Source organism: Strix uralensis, chromosome 19 (genome assembly GCF_047716275.1).
Source record: "Strix uralensis isolate ZFMK-TIS-50842 chromosome 19, bStrUra1, whole genome shotgun sequence".
Classification (NCBI taxonomy): Eukaryota; Metazoa; Chordata; class Aves; order Strigiformes; family Strigidae; genus Strix; species Strix uralensis.
Window position 1 is genome coordinate 2,653,946 of NC_133990.1, and position 19,879 is coordinate 2,673,824.

General features: G+C 44.0%; 1 protein-coding gene across 1 annotated transcript; it reads right to left on the bottom strand.

The window, feature by feature from the left end:
- Positions 1-1,047: 1,047 nt before the first annotated feature.
- On the bottom strand, positions 1,048-19,294 carry LOC141952284 (myosin-1B-like). The gene is made up of 38 exons (XM_074889585.1): positions 19,076-19,294; positions 18,852-18,995; positions 18,602-18,758; positions 17,480-17,507; positions 17,268-17,382; positions 17,087-17,179; positions 15,912-15,975; positions 15,722-15,820; positions 15,525-15,628; positions 15,306-15,444; positions 14,941-15,059; positions 14,695-14,844; positions 13,588-13,758; positions 12,387-12,693; positions 12,202-12,278; positions 11,693-11,780; positions 11,481-11,598; positions 11,196-11,319; positions 10,974-11,110; positions 10,617-10,872; positions 9,754-9,996; positions 9,356-9,532; positions 9,125-9,270; positions 8,946-9,036; positions 8,468-8,857; positions 8,111-8,237; positions 7,898-8,016; positions 7,463-7,659; positions 6,865-7,048; positions 6,613-6,778; positions 6,316-6,440; positions 5,825-6,133; positions 3,160-3,363; positions 2,663-2,788; positions 2,397-2,567; positions 2,206-2,310; positions 1,967-2,062; positions 1,048-1,346 (listed from the first exon to the last, which is right to left on the bottom strand). The coding sequence occupies exons 1-38, from the start codon at positions 19,277-19,279 to the stop codon at positions 1,191-1,193; spliced, it is 5,826 nt and encodes a 1,941-aa protein (XP_074745686.1). The 5' UTR covers positions 19,280-19,294; the 3' UTR covers positions 1,048-1,190.
- Between the last annotated feature and the right edge of the window lie 585 nt (positions 19,295-19,879).

Sequence of the window (19,879 nt, forward strand, 5' to 3'; positions counted from 1 at the left end):
CTCATCCATTGCCACAACAGTCAGACAGGTAGGACGCAGTTTGGCATTGTCATGATCTATGCTTTTTTCTCCGTAAAGTGCAAGATTCTGTGACTTCTTTAAAGCTGTAATGTTCCCAGAATTATTCCCACTTTAAGTCTTATCTTACGCGGCCAAAACCGCTTCCTTTAGCTTTTTGTATTTATGCATAACTCCACGTTGTTTCTTGGCACAAAAGCTTGTTATAGCCTTAGATTAATATTTCAGTACCTGAAAACACTATACAGTACTGCAGCAGTTCCTCGCTTGCTCTGGTGGCTCTGCATGTTACATTGGTTGGGGCTTATCCCACGGTGAGTCCTCTTGTTCACACTTACTTCTACCAACCTTTTCATCAATCTCCATTTCATTTACAACAGGAACATTCTGTCTTAATATTGGCTATTCTGCCTAATAGAGAAAGTGAGGAACTGCAATGTCTTCCTATCCAAAAACGTTATTTGTTTTGCTTTAGAACTGATTGTTAATAACTTCTTCCATAAAAAAAAGCTTTGCCTGATCCTTAATTTTGCTGAATAAAAAGACACTCTCTAGAGTTTGTGGCCTTCACCTGCCTTGTTCAAAGGAGGCAGCCCCTCAGTCCTTGCATGAGTTCCTCCATGAAGGCTCACAGACATGCAGATGCCTTTGGAGCTCCAGATTTATTTTTTTTTATGAGGCAACTTGCCTCAGAAGACAGCTTGCCAAAGTGAGACCAGCAAAGAGAGCCTCTGTGTACTGCACCCATTTAGAAAGAGGACTCCCAAGGCAGAAACATTTTTTGCTGTGCCAGGACAGACAAGGTACTCATCCTGCCTTTGACCTGATCCTCTCCTCTTGCCAGTATGGGAATTAAATTGGTGTTATTCCCTACCCAGTAATGTAATAGGACACAGTGGAGAAATACTGGAGGTGGGAAAATTACATCTCTACTGCTACCCAAGGGTTAAAGTGAAATAAAATGTTTCGTTTGAAAATGTCCCAAAGTTACGTAACTGCAGAACTCAAATGTAACAACCAAACGCAGTGTTCGTCTGCTGTGTATGCAAAGGAACCTATGATCTTTATTCTCTAGACATTGACACGGTTACAAACATTCATTGCAGGAGAAAGCGACGGAGAGGTTCACATTTTGTGCATCCCTCCGGTCACTTTGCTGCCTCATGACATCCTCACTCCTCCTCTTCTATCTTCTTGCCATGAAACTCCCGGCTTTTCACACGGAGCTTGTTGACCTGTGACTCTGCAATGTCAGCCCGCTCCTCGGCTTCCTCCAGCTCGTGCTGGATCTTGCGGAATTTGGAGAGGTTGACATTGGACAGCTCCTCCTGTGTGGGGAGAGGGAGTCGGTGGTGAGGAGCCCAGGGCAGGGGTTTCACTCCTCCTGTGCCTCAGCCTTGCGGGGCTGCGGCTCTTCCCTGGGAGAAGGCACAAACCTCCATCCCCCACCCACCACCACTTACACGTAAGCCTCACACAGACCTCCTCATCCTCCCTTATTCAAGGCCCCACTGTGACAATCCTCAGCAGTACTGTGTCCCTCCTGAGGAGCAATTTTGTCACTTGGATTTGTCATTTGGGTACTTATTCCCCCATTATAGCTGCCCAACTATCAGTGTGGCTATTAGGTTGAGAAAGACCCTGAAACCCTCTGCTTTTGGTCAGCAGCAGAGATTCAGGAACTTCTCAGTCAGTGGGTGTGACCCCTGGGTTTGTTTAATCTGACCTCCTGTATCAAACAGTCTGCAGAACTTCCCTCAGTTCATCCCTGAGTGCAGGGTGCCCAGAACTCTGCAAGGACTCGTGACACGATAGCAAAACGGCGTGGCCAAGACTGCTGTGACTTGGGAGTTTCTTTCATGCCCCTTTCCTGGGATTCGTACTCATCCCAACGAGCATGCTGCCCCGGTGGAAGGTGGCTCTTGCCCATTCTTCAAGCAATACTTACAGCCTCCTCAGCTTGTCTCTTGTAGGATTTCACCTTCATTTGCAGCTTGTCCACCAGATCCTGCAGCCTGAGATTATTCTTCCGGTCTTCCTCAGACTAGAGTGATTGGTAAGCAGCAAAGAGAAGGAATTATTGGTTCTGCATCATGTGTGGTTAACAGTTCCCCTTGGGGATGGTGTGTGCAAAATTTGACTTCTTGTGAGAAAACTCTGTCAGCCCAAGGAGGCCTCCTGCCTTACCTGGTAGGTCAGCTCCTTCACCCTCCTCTCGTACTTGCGCATGCCCTTCACGGCTTCAGCACTGCGCTTCTGCTCAGAGTCAACCTCCGCTTCCAGCTCCCGCACCTGCAATGAGAAGCCCGGCTTTGGAGCTTCCCTGGTGGTTACTTATGTGCAACGTTCACTCACTCACAACTAAAAGCCCTACGCACTCTGGCCTCCAGCTTCTGGATTTGCTTCTTGCCTCCCTTCAGTGCCAACTGCTCGGCCTCATCCAGACGGTGCTGCAGGTCCTTCACCGTCTGGTCCAGGTTCTTCTTCATCCTCTCCAGGTGGGCACTGGTGTCCTGCTCCTTCTTCAGCTCTTCTGCCATCATGGCTGCCTGATGAGAGCAAAGGGTGAAAGCCATTTTGGGGCTGGAGACGTTCTGGGGGAGAACACATCCACCATTAGCAGTGAAAGGAGCCCCCAGCTCACATCTGTGATGGCCTTCTTGGCCTTCTCTTCGGCATTGCGGGCTTCCTGGATCGTATCCTCCATTTCACCCTGAATTTGGGCGATGTCTGTTTCCAGCTTCTTCTTGGTGTTGATCAAGCTGGTGTTCTGTTGAACAACAAAAAATATCATCCATTTAGTTCCAAAACAGAACACTTAGAAACTTTTAGAAACTTACTGTTTAAATTTAAACTTATCATTAATATATCTATTATTATCATCCTCCTTCAAATGTTGCATCTTGTCAGGTCATACACAGTGAGATAACAGAGAGTGCTTAAAATTTTAAGAAGCACTTCTGACTCTGTTAATGGAATCCTACTCATTTAGCCACAATCCAATTCTTTGTACAAGGGTAATAACTCTGGTTCAGGTTAAGATTTTTATGACAAGAGATTATTTAAGAATTTACACAGATGAAAAATCTGGAAAGGGAAAAAGAAAATGGTTCTTGAGACTTTGAATCTCATGAATCTAACCTGAGTGTGGAGGAGCTGAACTCTCTCACTTGCATCCATCAGTTCCTGCTCAGCCACCTTCCTCGACCGCTCCGTCTGCTCCAGGGCTGCCCGTAGCTCCTCAATTTCAGCCTGCAGCAGGTTTGCTCTGCGCTCCACCATGGCCACCTGCTCCTTCAGGTCCTCCTGTGTCCTGAGAGCATCGTCCAAGTGTATCTGGGTATCCTTTAAGAGAGGAAAGAGAAATTATAAGGCGGCACAACACTGTTACACAATGGCAATTACCACCAGTCTAATAATTATTATGTCATATAATCTCTCTATATATTTATAGATATAAAGTATATATAGGGCAGAGGAAAGAACCTTTCCCCATCCTCTAAAGTGCTGCTACATAACAGAGTCGATGCTCTGTGGCTGAAAAATGAAGAGCACATGATAAATGACAGGATCCAGGAAAAGTCAGCCATGTAAAAGTGATCCAACCACCCACATTAGAACCAGTGCCACAGGAAAAGCCCATAAGGTATTATTATATAAGGTATTAGGAACTGGAGATTCCTTACTAAGAGGCACCAAAACACCCATTTACCATCCAGACAATTTCTCTAGAGCAGTTTGCTGCCCACAAGGAGCTCTCTCTCATTCGTGATGTCACTGAGAGGCTGCCAAGCCTGGTGAGCCCTTCAGATTAACATCTGCTCCTACTATTCCATGTAGGCTTTAATGATATTGCAACAAGGCAACTTATAAGCATCAAAAGAGACTGTATGTCCCTTGGAGCAATGTCAAAAGGATATGGAGCACAAGTGGTGTTCTCCTCTACCTTCCCCTTCAGAGGAAGGGATTCAGGAAGGAGGAGAAAGATTGAACAGGTGAATGCCTGGCTGTCTAGCTGGTGCCATATTCAAGGTTTTCGCTTCTATGAGAAACTCGGTCTGTGGGGAGCTGATGGGATTCACCCAAACAAGTGGGGCAAGAGGATCTTTGGCAGCAAGCTGGCCAGAGCTTTAAACTGGACTTAGCAGGGGAAGGGAGTTTTGAGTAACAGAGAAGAGCCAGGGGCTGCTGATATGTTAGGAAGCAACAGGAATACATCTGTGGAAGGCTCCAAAGGAATTAGGGTTTGTTCCTCTGACAGGTAATATGGTTGATAGCCCAATGAAGTGTCTCTATATCAATGCATGTAACATGGGTAATGAACGTGAGGCGTTGGGAAGCCACTGTGCAGCCAGAAAGCTATGATCTAACCACCATTACTGAAGCCTGGTGGCATGAATCACACGACTGCAGTGCTGCAACCAATGGCTGTAAATTGTTCAGAAAGGACAGGCAAGGAAGGAGAGGCGGGCAGGTAGCCCTCTATGTTAAAAATGGGTTGATTGCACAGAGGTGTCTTTGAAAAACAGTGATGAGCCACGTTAGATGAGAGCTTATAAGTAAAAATTAGAGGCCAAGCCAACAAAGGAAACCTTGTCGCTGGTGTTTACTACAGGCCACCTGACCAAGGGGAGCCTGTTGGTGAAGTGTTATTACTTCAACTATGGGAAGCATCACACTTGCAGGCTCTGATCCAGCTGGGGAACTTCAATCAGTCTGACATATGCTGGAAAAGCACCACAGCAACCTGTAAGCAGTGCAGGACACTCCATCCAGTCCAGGAGTCCAGGAGACTTCATCCAGGGGATAGACAGCCCAACTGGAGGAGAAGCATTACTGGACCAGCTGCTTACCAACACAGATGAACTGATTAGAGATGCCAAAACTGTTGGCAGCCTGGGCTTCAGTGATCATGCCCTGGTGGTATTCACAATCTTGAGGGACATGGGCCAGATGAAGAGTACGGTCGAGACCCTAAGTTTTAGGAGAGCAGACTTTCAGTTGTTTAAGGAATTACTGGGTGGGACCCCCTGGGAAACGGCCCTCAGGGCTAAAGGAGAAGAAGAGAGTTGTCAGCTCTTTAAGGACACTTGCATGGCAGTTCCAATTCCCATGTGTAAGCAATCAGGCAAGGAAGGCAGGAGAACAGCATGGCTGAGTAAGGACCTCCTGGTCAAACTGAAGTGTAAGAAGGGAATGCATAGGCAGTAGAACCAAAGACATGTATCCTGGGAAGAACAGAAGGCTGCTGCCCAGATGTGTAGGGATAGGATCAGGAAAGCTAAGGCACAGCTGGAGCTGAATTCCTATTGTATTTAGTTTTGGTGTGGCCTCACCTTGAACATTGCGTGTAGTTCTGGGCCCCACATTTGAAAAGGGATGTTAAGGGACCCGAATGCATCTAAAGGAGGGCAACAAAGCTGGTGAAAGAGCTGGAAGGCATGTCCTCTGAGGAGCCGCTGAGGACATGGGATTTGTCTAGTTTGGAGAGAAGGATGATGAGGGGCGACTTCATTGCTCTCTACGGCTTCCTGAGGAGGGGACGTGGAGAGTGACGTACTGATCTCTTCTCCCTGGTATCCAGTGACAGGATGTTGTGGAAGCCCCCATCACTGGAAGTGTTCAAGGTCAGGTTGGATGGGGCTTTGAGCAGTCCGATCTAGTAAAACATGTCCTTGCCCACGGTAGAGGTCCTGGACTAGATGATCCTTGAAGGTCCCTTTCAACCCAAGCCACTCTATGATTCGGTGATTCGATGATATTAGACAAGCTAGACACCTCTGTGCACACCCTTAGCTTAACATACCTTGAGCACTGCCTGCGTGTTTCTCAGGTTCTTTTGTGCCTCTGCAGCCACGCGGTTGGCATGGCTCAGCTGGATCTCCATTTCATTCAGGTCTCCCTCCATCTTCTTCTTCAGCCGCAGGGCTTCGTTCCTGCTCCTGATCTCAGCGTCCAGGGTGCTCTGCATGGACTCCACAATTCTGAGGTGGTTTCTCTTCATCTGGTCAATCTCCTCATCTTTCTCTGCGATCTTCCTGTCAATCTCAGATTTCACCTGGTTGAGCTCAAGCTGGAGGCGCAGGATCTTGCCCTCTTCATGTTCTAGGGAGGCCTGGACAAGTGGACACAAACATTTGTAATGTCAATAAAGCTACTGCTTGCTTTCTGGGACATTATGTAATATTCCAGGAAATCTCAGCTGGCTGCGCTGCCCAGCCAGAACACAGGGGGACCACGAATATTTCCCCATTGCTCATATTTTTAGTGCAGACACCAGTGATTGTAAGCATGTACCTCAGCTTCTTCTAGAGCAGCCTGGATTTCAGATTTCTCTTGCTCAATCTGCTTCTTGACTTTCTCCAGCTCATGAATCACCTTTCCTCCCTCTGCAATCTGCTCTGTGAGGTCGGAAATCTCCTCTACAAGGAAGGGTGAAAAGTGGCATGGTCAGGCACAGAGCTGAAGGGGAATGGCCCTGCCACACCACAATGACAGGCATCTTCTCATCACTGCAGTTCCAGACCCATTTATTGTGGCAGATAGATAAGCTTGTGAGAAAGCCCTGCCAGGAGCAGAGGGCCAGGGACTTACGCTGCAAGTTCTTGTTCTCACGCTTCAGCGTTTCCAGGTGGTCCAAGGACTCCTCATAGGCATTCTTCATCTTAAACAGCTCCGTGCTGAGAGAGCGAGACTCCTTCTGGGAGGCTTCCAGCTCAGCCTGCGTTTCCTCATACTTTTGCTTCCATTCTGCCAGGATCTGAAGAGAAATGGGGCGTCAGTATGGAGGTGGCAATCAGGAGGACATGCTCTGCCCAGGAGCCCCGGGGCTGGAGCCCAAAAGACCTTGTCAAAGTTCTTCTGCTTCTTATCCAGAGCTGCACAGGCAGCGTTAGATCGCTCCACGTCAATCATCAGGTCCTCCACTTCATTCTGCAGCCTCTGCTTTGTCTTTTCCAGGGAGGCACATTTGGCATTCACAGCCTCAACATGTTCCTCTGCATCCTGCAGGCGCTGTGCCAGCTTCTTCCTGGGAGGTGGTAAGAACAGCTCATGGTTTGAGAGCAAAGGGGAGGCTGTGGTGTGTGGCTGATGGGCTTTTCACCACAGGACATTTTACCACTTCATTGAGTATATATCCTATGCACAGACAGTGCAAGTCCTCCCCCAGCCTGTCACTCTTTTCCCAGTTCAGATTTCCAGGTTTTCACAACCACTGTGCCTTCTGTGATTACTGCCCAGAGGTTTTCTGTACCATTCTCTGGGTCAGGGGAATATTTTCCACTATGTTTCCTAAACCACAGTCTTTGGAGGATATACTTTACCTCAGCCCTTACCCTGCCCCAAAGTACAGCTTTATCTTTTTAGGAAAATATTGCAGTTGTGTCCTCAAATTTCCCATTAGCCTACCCCTTCTTTTGTCTTCCCCACTTTCCCCACGTACTTGGCCTCCTCCAGCTCCTCCGTGCGCTGAATAGCATCCGTCTCGTATTTGGTTCTCCACTGGGCCACTTCGCTGTTGGCCTTGGACAGGGCGCGCTGCAGCTCCCCCTTGGCTTCCTGCTCCTCCTCATATTGTTCCCGGAGCAAGTCACAGTCGTGCCGAGCTGACTGCAAGCCATGGGCTAGGGCGTTCTTGGCCTGGGTAGAGAGCAGGATTGGGACAAGGAATGGTAATATCTGGGAAATCTCTTCCAAAGGGTTAATGTAACACTGCCAACATGACCACTGGGAGGGTATAGGTGGTTGCAGTGAAGGACACCACCTGCAGAAATGAAAATCTTCTCCCAGTATGGCTTCTGCTAAGCAGACCCTGTCCCCACTAGGCAGTGTGAAGTTAAGAGTGTTTTTGTTGGCCAGATGTAGGACAAACAATCACCTTTATCTCTTCCTCTAGGTGCCTCTTGAGTTCTTCAATCTGTTGGGTGAAAGCCTGCTTGCCTCTTGACAGCTGAGAAATCAGAGCATCTTTCTCCTCCACCTGGCGCGAATATTCACCTAGGAAAGCACACAGGAAGGAAATATTTTCATTGTCGTTTGTGACTGGTTTAGGATGACCTCCCGTTCCACAGCTCAGAGGGGGCTCTCTCACCTGATTCTGTCTGCAGACGAGCTCTTTGAGCACTGAGATCATTGATCATGCGCTGATGCTCTTCTTCCTTTGTCTTAATCTCACTCAGCTGGTCTTCCAGTGCGCGGCACATCTTCTCCAGATTTGCCTGTGGAGAACACAGAGAATGAAAGAAGATTAGTATCTGGACACCTCCTTATTCTGAACAGCACGATTCTCACCAGAAAAATGTGCACAGGCATGTAAGATATTTGCTGCTCCTTGGCATTAGATCATTGGAAATACAGTTCCATACAGAGTCAGAGAGTTATATTGTAACCTGACCACAGGTTTCAGCATTATTTATTTTCAAGTTGTATTCAGGATATTTTTCAATACCTTGGCTTTGGAGACAGAATCCATGTTACTGGCCAAGTCGTCAATCTCCATCTTCAGCTCACTCTTCTCCTTCTCCAGCTTCTGCTTCACTCGTTGCAGGTTGTCGATCTGTTCCCCAAGCTCAGCTGTGCTGTCCGCGTGCTTCTTCCGCAGGGTGGCAGCCGTGGCTTCGTGCTGCAGCGTGGCCTCTTCGAGGTCACGCCGCATCTTCTGAAATTCTGCCTCACGCTTCTTGTTCATCTCGATCTGAGCTGCTGTAGCCCCTCCTGCTTCTTCCAGGCGCTCGCTGATCTCCTCTAGCTCCCTCGAGAGGTCAGCCCGATGCTTCTCTGCTTTTGCCCGAGAGGTTCGCTCTGCCTCAATCTCCTCCTCCAGTTCCTCAATACGAGCCTGGGGAACATTAGGGACCCTTCACACCCATGCCCTCCTCCTTCCTGACCTGACACTGGCTGAGAGAGGGCAAGGGACAGAGGCTTGCCTGCAGCTCCTTGATCTTCTTCTGTAACTGCATGCCCAGGGCTTGCTCATCCTCAGTTTTGCTCTGGATCTGGCTGATTTCAAAGTCTTTCCTTTGGGCAAAGCAAACCGTGTCAGAGCTCAAAGAGAAAAAGACAAGTGCACCAGCCCAGCACTCAGGGGCCCCACAGCCACACTTACTTCTTCAGTTTCTCATCCAGCTGCTGCTTATCATTTTCCAAGTCCATTATGGTGTCATGGGCCAGCTTCAGGTCTCCTTCAAGTTTCCTCTTAGCTCTCTCAAGGTCCATGCGCAGTTTCTTCTCTTGCTCCAAGGACCCTTCCAGCTAAAAAGAACAAGACCACCAATGCTCCACCATTCAGGTTTAACTCTATACCTGTCCTGCTCTTGCTGTGTGCCTCCATGCTTACATCGTCCACTTGCTGCTCCAGCTTGGTCTTAGCTTTGGTCAGCGTGTTGACTTTGTCCTCTTCTGCCTGCAGGTCATCCAGTGTCTGCTGATGGGCCTCTTGGAGGGCTTTCTTCTCTTTTGTCAGCTTGGCAATGGTCTCGTCCAGGCCTGCCATCTCCTCTGTGAGGTTTTTCACCTACAAATATGAGCAAGTGTCAAAATTGGGTAGAAAACACGTTCACTGGTGCAGTGACTTTTTCTCTTTACAGTGTTTTGCCAGGTGTTTCATTTATCCTTTGGATGCTCAGACAAATACCAGCTCAAAATATTCTAAAGCCAACATGTCTTATGGTAGCAGGCTTTTGCCCTAAGGGTCAGTGATGTCTTGGCCCTTGATGTGTCTCCCCACATGTGTACCTTGTTTTCTGTGGCATGCTTTTCCTTCTCAACCTTGGCCAGTGTTAGCTCAAGGTCATCAATATCTTTCTTCAGCTCTGAGCATTCATCTTCCAGTTTTCTCTTCTTGGCTGTCAGCTCAGCATTAATTTCTTCTTCATCTTCAGCCCTTTCAGTCACCTCCTTTACTTTGGCCTCCAACTGGATTTTGGTTTTGATGAGCTGGTCACATCTTTCCTCAGCATCAGCTAAAGCATCAGCTTCCTGGTGGGAAAATACAGGAAAAGTCATTTAATGCTGAAGGAACAGATGTGCATCAGTAAGGCCTCTGGGATTACTTTTGGGGAAAAGGTTACTGCACAATTACATTACAAATTGCAAATTTAGAATTCAGCTCTAGTGTGTTGCCTAAATGTTGTCTAAGTTTCCAAGAGGCCAAATGGCATTGGTGACAAACAAGGCTAGCACTTGTGTCATAGGATGTAATGAGCATCTGTGTCTTCTGGGAGCAGTAGCTACAGAAGCTCAGGTAAGATATGCCATAAGAAATGGTGCTAGGCTCTTCATTTCATCAACTGAATTAAGGCAGAGTAGCTGGTCAACTGAATCACTAGTCCACTAAATACACTACAGTAACTATAATGCGGCTTCATGTCATGAACTCACATGGAGACATGTACATGTAGGCATTAAGACTGAAAAGTCATTCTTTAGTTTCAACTCCACTTTGTAATACTGAGACTTGCTGGGGAAAGACTGTGGCCTGAATTTTGCCTTTAGTTATGTGGTATTCAGCTTAAAATATTTTACAAGGTGGTTTAGTGGACAATTTGAGTTCTGTAGTACAAAAGAAGTGTTAGATCTTATTTACTCATGTTACTCACTGCCTGCACTTGGAGCTGCAGATCGTTTTTCTCCTGCACCAGTTTCACCATTTTCTCCTCCAGCTCCTTCCTCTTTGCCTCAGACTTTGCAAGCTCTTCCTTGGTTTTCTCAAACTCTTCCTTCATGTTGGCCATCTCCTTCTCAGATTCTGCACTCTTCAGCAAGGGCTTGATCTTGAAGAACAGCTTCATCCAGGGCCAGTGCTTGACGTTCATGAATGCACGAATGTTGTACTGGATGCAGAAGATGGACTCCCTGAAGCATAATTAAAAAGTACATTGAATATTTTCAGTATGATGGGTGCCAACACTTTCTCCCAAGTACAGTGACTTTAACTGAAGATGAGGAACGTCTACCTCCTCTGCACCATTCTCTGGTATTCGACTCTCATCAGGAAGCCCCTGCACCTGGCCTGGGTGCGAGTGATGAGCTGTGCCAGCTTCTCATCCCTCATCTCCTCCAGGAGTCCCAGCAGCCCAGCTTTGAAGAATACCTTGAGAAAGGGAATGTTGCAGCACATCACTGTCACGTACAGCAAAGCACTGACCCGCAGTGAGTGAGCCAAAGAGGGTTTGTACCTTGGTGTGGCCAAATTTGTACTGGGTGTGGTCCACATCGATTGACCCAAGAAGCTTCTCAGAAGCCTTCTTGCTATCAATGAACTGTCCCTCTGGGATAGCACTGGCATTAAGCACCTTGTATCTGTGAAAAGAGAAAGAGGAAGATAAGGCTATTTTTGTCCCAGCCAACACACACTAGCTACTGAACCCCATCAGCTCACATACAGCTATTTTTGACAACAGAGTCCAGCCTGAATGAACCAATATTGTTTGTAATGATGCTGACGAGTGCAGTGCTCTTACCTCTGCTTGAAGTCAGCGTAGAGAACTCTGCTGGGGAAACCTTTCCTGCAAATTCTGATGCCTTCCAGCACTCCGTTACACCGCAGCTGGTGAAGTACCAGTTCATGTTCCATGGCACCTAGCAATTCAGAGCATAAATGCATACTACAGCTTCCAGTGCAGAGGGGGACGATTGTATCAGAGCAAGTTCTCTGTCTGCTTGGGCATCTTACCAGGCGTTTTTGTTTCATTTGGGATGATGCAACGGACAAAATGGGGGTGAGTGCTCCGTAGATTGGTCATCAGCTTGTTTAAGTTCTCCTGTGGGATCATGATTTAATGTGTGTTTATATGAAATACAGAAAATCTAACTCTAAGGTTCTTTGAACTTAGCATAAAAGGCCTACCAATGGAGAAGCACTGGGCTGCAAATTATCAACTGATACTACCTCAATGAATATCTCAATCCCCTCTGTTTCTGAATATTGAACATCACCTTTTGGGATAGAAAAAAAGTTTTCATCAATGCAATGAGAGATAGAGGGTGGGTACTTCATATTTTTATGAGAAAATCCATGTTTATTTTAAGTTTAGGACTTTACAGTGTCATTTCTCATTCAATTTTTTTTTTTTTTTTTTTAATGAGGATAAGAACAAAGTTGTTTGTTCTTTTACTGTGGCTGACTCTGTTGAAAGCGCAGTTTAATTCTAATTTGCATAGATGAAAAGAGGAAGTGCTTACCCTGAAAAGAGCTGAGACAGTCTGGAAAGAAGAACCCTTCTTCTTGCCACCTTTCTTGCCACCACCACCACTAGCCTCTGATAAAGTGAAGATAATTAAACATTTATGGTTTTGGGGCTCATTCATGATTCCACAATTTTGCAGAACCACTGTGCACCAAAGAGATGACATTTCAGAAAACTGACCTGCCTCTCCACCAGCAGAGGCGAAAAGTAGAGCCAGTGTCTTCACAGATGACTTCTGATACAGCCCAATGACAGTTTCATTCAGGGGGTCCTTGTTCTTCTCAAGCCAGCCAGAGATGTTGTAGTCCACTGTGCCAGCATAGTGCACCAGGGAGAAGTGGGCCTCAGCCTTGCCTTTGCCAGGCTTGGGCTTCTGGAAGTTATTGGACTTGCCCAGATGCTGGTCGTAGAGCTTGTTCTTGAAAGAGGTGTCAGTTGCCTTGGGGAACATGCACTCCTCTTCCAGGATGGAGAAGATGCCCATGGGCTGGGAGAAACAGCAAAATATATCAGCAAGAAAATACAGATCTGCCTTCAAAAGGAGACTGCAGTAAGGCAAAGGAAACTGAGAAATCGATTAAATTTTTGGATCAAAAATGGATCAAATCTTTTAACATTTTGTACATGGAGTACCTGATAAAATATGAATCTGTGTCTGAAACTAATGCATTTCAGAACTAATTGTGTCACAATAATCACACAAATTTTTCTAAATAATTTGGAAAATCTGATGAATCAAAAGGAGATTTTTATTTTTTGCATTAATACTTTCCCAAAGTAAATTTGTCTAGATGAAGGTGTCTTACTAAAATTGACCTTTGTTCAACAGATCAACAGATCTTTCATCTACTTCCTGAAATCTTATTTTTGTGACATATGTGTTTCTTCATTCCTATACAAGAAGATGTTACACAAAACAGTATCAACTCATACTGAGATTTTTTTTCATCCCTGTTCATCTAGTACCTTTTTTCTATATACAGCTATGATTTTGCTTAGAAATTGTGTTTCAGAAATCACAGTATTAATATTGAAATCATAATTGTAATACTGAAAATCTTGTCTGGGTTTCTGAAAAGAAATCTTTCATCTTTGTAGACTTGAAAACACACCTACAGAGAATCCTTGTCATCAAATTATGTGTGATACTTCTATTGCCAAACAAATAAAATAAGTTAATTTTTAAAAAATGCATAATAATGTAGTTAGTGGATAACCTAAAGATATTTCATGTGTAGCCTAATCACAAATGTCCTTAGAAATTATTTTCTGAATACATACAATATTGGAAATTAGAAGGTACTTTTTGAATACCAGTAGCCAGGAAATCCTAAAATTCTGTCACAAAGAAATAACAAAAACTTAAATGTAATAAACATACCTTCTCAATGAGCTCAATGCAGGCAGCCAGGTCCATCCCAAAGTCAATGAACGTCCATTCAATTCCCTCCTTCTTGTACTCCTCCTGCTCCAGCACAAACATGTGGTGGTTGAAGAACTGTTGCAGTTTCTCATTGGTGAAGTTGATGCACAGCTGCTCCAGGCTGTTGAACTGTTCAATGCAAAACCAAGATTTACTCATTCTCAAAATGAAGAATTGCCTGTACAGCTTTCTCCTGTACACTCAGAATCCCATTCAGGGATGCTCAGTTAAAACAAAACTTTTTAACATTAAAACATCCCATTATGTATTTTTAAAGAGGTTGGGTTTTTTTTCCTCTTTGCTACCTGAATAATGTTTACATATAAAATTTATTCTTAAATAAAATTCCCAAATACTTTAGTAGTCTTATCCATACCAAGGTGCAATTTATATCACTTTTATCTCATTGTATTCTGTAAATTTCCCATTGCCCTTACAAAAAGATTAGACATTCTCAGTGTTTGTCAGTCCTGGCTTGGACTCAAGTACCTTCCCCAAGTGTGTGTAGAAATCTGTCGGCACTAAAGGCAGCCAATGTGTTATTCCGGTTAGAATCACCCTCTGACTCTTTGGAAACAAAGGACATATATTGGTCTCTTTTTCCAAAGCCTTGGCACAATTTTATGGAGAACTTGAGTCTTCCTTTCTCTTCCTACACTCCATTATATTGTATCTTCAGTATGTGTGTGCTATTTGTCAGTGGATCTTTTTAATATTAAGCTCAAATTATTGAAAAGCTTCAACATTAGCACTAATTATGTGAAAGGCAGCTGCTTCTTCCTTGTGTATCATGCAGATCTCTTGAAGCTCATGGTTTGTGCTGGAGAAAAAGCAAGTGAGATATACAAGGAAAGCATTTCCAGGGGAAAAAAAAAAAAAAAAACCAACAAAACAACAAAAACAACAACAACAAAAAAAAACCCCAGATTTTTTTTAAAAAAATGCAAAACCTGATTTGAAATTGCAAGTGAACGGAATGTTTTCAAAAAAACCCATCATAATTCTGTTTTTTCTTGAGCCCTAATTGCCTTTTTGAGATTTTACTATAATTTCTGTGGTACTTGCATCAAAGATCTCGAAGCCAGCAATGTCCAGGACACCAATGAAGTACTGTCTGGGCTGCTTCGTATCCAGCTGCTGGTTGATGCGAACAACCATCCACAAGAACATCTTCTCATAGACAGCCTTTGCCAGAGCACCCACTGAATTGTTCACCTAAACCAAAGAAGAATGGAGCAGAAGAAAAACAATGTCTGGAGCAAATAGTAAATGATACAAGCCGGAGTTTCCCAGTCACCAGCTGGTTGTTACCTGCTGCACGGTTTGACCCTTGGTCACATATTCATTCCCAACCTTGACTCGGGGGTAGCAGAGGGCCTTGAGCAGGTCTGCTGAGTTCAGACCCATCAAGTAGGCGGCCTTGTCAGCAACTATACACAAAGAGAGAGGGAGACAGTCACAGAGGAGAAACGATAATTGAAAGTAGACGTCTTCTAAGATGTACCTGTAGGTTTCAGCATTCCATTCCTGTGATAGTTTGAAGGGAAATTTAGAAGCATGAATATTATGGAAGCTGAGATTTATGTCTTTATGAAAATAAATTGGAGCAAGATACCTGAATGCCAACTGCCAGCTATGTAACTGTTTCTGTTACTGGGAGTTCTAGATTTTAATACCTTCTGTGCCATCTGGTTCTGCCTGCTCTTCACGCTGCTTCTGCTTGAACTTCAAGTTCCCGTAGTGCATGACAGCCCCCGTCAGCTTGTAAATGGCTGTTTTCTCATCAGCAGTGAAGCCCAGGATGTCAATGGCACTCTGGCAACAGAATCAGTGAAATAAATCTCTGGGCCATTAAATGGAACTTTCACCATACCAATATGCTCTGCGTCACTTACATCTGTAGCCATCAGCTCCTCCTGGTCATTAATGCTGGGAACGGTGATCTCACCTTGACTCACAAATTGGTAGTCATATGGGTTGGTGGTAATGAGGAGCATGTCTGTAAAGAAGAATGGGACATATCTGGGCATAAGAATGAAGATAAATGTTAAACATGTTCAGATTCCATCAAACAATTTATAATAATTCCTACCAATTAACTCTGGCTTCTTGTTGGACATGATCTGATAGAATATGTGGTAACTTCTTTCTGCCTTGAGCTGGAAAGTGACTCTGGACTTCTCCAGCAGATCTGTCAAGGAAGGTAGAAAGAGTTAAGCCTGAGAAAGTACACTGCAGTGGAAAGGGAGGCAGGAATGTGGTCAGGTCAGGAGGTCTCTTACATGTTTCAATGTCGGCAGAAGCCAGTTTGCCTGTGGCCCCAAAGTGGATTCGAATGAATTTACCCTTTAGAAGGGAAAGAAAAAGGCATTTTGAAATTTCACTAAGACTGTCAGTATTTAACCACAGAGGACAGGTCTCCATAGAGGACAGGATTTAAACTTCGAAGTTGTTTTGAATTTTTTTCTTATTTTTCTTAAAAAAGGCAAGAAAAAATTTCAGGAATCTATACTGGCAATTCTAAGGTAAAGACCTGAGCCAAGTTATTATTATTTAGTGGGTAATTCTGAACGCACAGGAACAAGAAAACCACTTAACAAGCCTTTTATTAGGTCATTTATGCCTCAATTCAAACTGACAGATATAGAAAAAGCCAAGATGCACTAGTTTCATTTTTTATATTCAGATAGGACTCTGCGAAGGTGGATTTTGGTGGTGTAAATGTTAAAGGAGATTTTTTGATTTTGTGAAAAAACAGAAGGCATGTGTTATTTTCTGAGTTATGGGGATAGGGACAATGCACCCAGAACACAGAAATTTAGGCTGAGACTGTGGATTGGTATTGTGATTACTCAAGGACATTCACAACTTATCTAACAAAATTTAGGAATACCTTTCGCACTAAAATGACCAAAAAGACATATCATAGTTTGGTGTCTGATAGGATGTCCTGAAGACATATTTGTCCTTATCCCTTTCCAAATAACTTGTATCAAGGTCTGAACAGTCAGGTTAATAGACCTGCACAGTTCTGTGTCTAAAAAAACAGATTCATGTTTTTGTTGATCTGATGCAGGCAATTTTCATGCTGTCTGTCTGTCTTTTCCTCCCTCCTTTCTGCATTATATCAATTTACACAGACTAAATTTATAGTCTTTATGACATATACCAGGAGTAGGTATGTGTGTATATATATATCTATAAAATTATCAAATAATATATATATTTATACATATTTAAATGATCTCCATTTGTAAATATTTCCTTGTTGTACTACACTTTTAAAGTTATAATGTTAATTGATAGTCTAGTTAGATAGTTTTTAGTTGACAAAAATATGAGGAAAATATTAGTTCAATGAATACAATCATCCAACCATGACACATCAGAAGTAGCAGCTTCTTCTCTGACATCCTTGTTCACCTGTGAATGTCAACTTCTCTAATCAAAAACTTACAAAGCGTGAGGAGTTGTCGTTCCTCACAGTCTTGGCGTTTCCAAAGGCCTCCAGCAGTGGGTTAGCGCTGATGATCTGATCCTCAAGTGTTCCCTGCAGAATGATAATTATTGCTGGTTATCCTCTCCAAAAATCATGTCAGGATCAGAGAAAAACATTGGTTCCAGCATTTTTGATTTACCTGCATTTTGCCTGCTGTCTGCTCCTCCTTCTTCTTATCTCCACTCGCTGCAATTGTTGCAAAGTACTGGATGACACGCTTTGTGTTCACAGTCTTCCCTGCTCCGGATTCTCCGCTGTGAAACCAAAGAGAGAAGCAGAGAGCGTGTGGTCAGGCGGGAGGTCCCCCAGCACCGGGCAGCCCCACAGGGACCCGAGAAGGGGTGTACATACGTGATCAGGATCGACTGGTTCTCACGATCTGTGAAAGAGGCAGAAACAGATCGACTTTGTAAATGAAGAACAGAAAAAGACTGAAAATAAATGCAGTAAATGGAAGTAAGATATGACAAGAAAAAAGTTTGCTTTTCTTTTTTTTTTTTTGCTTACTAGTTACAGTTTTTAAAAATTCAATTCTTTGCTAAGTAATTCTTTTCCATGAATAATGAAAACCCTTGAAGGGACATGTGTTTATTCCCCACTGTACTCTTGATGATGATCTTTTTTCTCCCACATGCAGTAAATTGTTTCTGTTTCTTTTTTTTATTTTAATTTTGTGCTACAGAGACTCTATTTAGAGCAGTAGAGAAAGGGAGAGTAAGGACCCATGATCAAGGAATCCTGAGCATGGGTAACAGTTCTGAACCCAATAGCATGGAGAAAGAAAGGAATGAAAAGGTGAAAGCAAAATGAGAAGCAATGTATAATTCCATTTCTATTTTTAATTTCATGGTTTTATCAAGACAAATCTGAATATTTGTGTTATTGATGTTTCCTGTAGCCATTTGGTGAATTAACATAATTAGACAGAATTTTCACATCACATGTGAATCTCATACCCTGATAAATTTCACTATGTCATTACAGACATAAATATATTCCCTGCTCCACCTAGTCCATTTGGCTTATTGTTTTTCCTGACACACTAACTATCTGTGCTACTATACTTAATTTTTAGAAATACTGATGTGAAAAAATCCTGCTTAAATTAGTAGTGATTAATGGTATGACTGAAATAAAACTCTAATCAGTTGTTAAGAAAATATTAGCATATTTATCAGGGAAACTGATTATTTTTAAAATGTATTTTTTATGGTATCACTTGAAGACCATCTCACCAGTTAGCATAAACTTAAAACAAATAAACAAACAAAATGCCAAAACACCTCACCATGTACAGGGGTGTCTTTTATTTAAAATAGTAGAAATAATGGTGTGGAGATAATAAAACACGCAGTAGTATGTATGCATCAGAACAATGAAAGCTTTGAAAAAGTCTCTTCATATTACTGAGACAGAGTATCCCTCCAGAGAATTTCATGGGACAATCCCTCTGAGACAGATGCAGTCACTCACCAGTCAGCATGAACTGATAGGCATTGTCAGAGATGGAGAAGATGTGTGGAGGGGCTTCCTGGCGCTTCTTGCCTCGGTAGGCCAACACCACCTCCGGGTTGTACACCGGCAGCCACTTGTAGGGGTTGACAGTGACGCAGAAGAGACCCGAGTAGGTCTGTGAGGAAGGGAGACAGCACGTTGGCTTCCACTTACCCTGGCAGAGCAGTTCCTCCTCACTGCCCGGAGGAAGACTGCTGCTGGTACTTACGTAGATCATCCAGGCTGCGTAACGCTCTTTGAGGTTGTACAGCACAGCGGGTTCATGGAGGTGAGTCATCATGGCCATGTCCTCGATTTTATCATACTTGGGAGGGTTCATGGAGAAGATCTGATCATCCTTCACGGTCAGGGTCTGTCAGAGGAAGAACATATGTCAGCTAAGAGCTGAGAGTGGGATTCAAATGGTGTCCTTCAGCCTTGTTCCTTACTCACCTCTCCACCTTCAGTCTTGACAGTGACCTTCCCTGATTCTTTGCTCTGGACTGTCCCTTTCACAAAGGATTCCTTAGGATGGGTCACAAAGACAGCTGTCTTGGCATCAAAAGGTTTGTTCTGGGCCTCAATTCTCTCCTTTTCTGACTTTCGGAGGTAAGGAGCTGCCTCCCCAAAGACGGCCATCTCAGAGTCTGACGACATGGCTGCACTTTATGGAGGGGCTCGTCAACAGAGAACACTGTGGAAGAGCAGGTATGTTGCCCAAATGAGTCAATATTTTTTGTTGTCACACAGTTTATTGAAAAACTTCAACAGCATCATAGAATGTGTGATTTGAAAGAATCTCAGGCATTTCTTTGGCCCACCTTCCTGTGCAAAGCAGGTCAAACTTTGGATCAAGTTACACAGAACCTTTTCCAGTGAAGTTTTGATTATCTCCAAGAATGGAAATTCCTTGCCCCCGCTGCATCTCTGTTTAATGTCTGACCACCCTGATTTTCTTTTCCTAATACCTGATCAAAATTTCTGTTGCTGCAACATGTGTCTGTTGTCCCTCATACTTTCACTCAGCACATTCAAGAAGAGTCTGTCTCTTTTTGCTGTATAACCACCCACTTTTTGTTGAAGATAACAATAAGACAACCACATTTTAATTTTGTCTCCAGAGTGGGCAAACTGCATCTTTCAGCCTCTCCTCCATACATCATTTGCACCTGTCTATGTTGGAAGTTCTCTGCTGGACTCATTTCAGAATGTCAATGTCTTTCTTGTCACCAGGGAGCACCAAACTGAACACAGTGC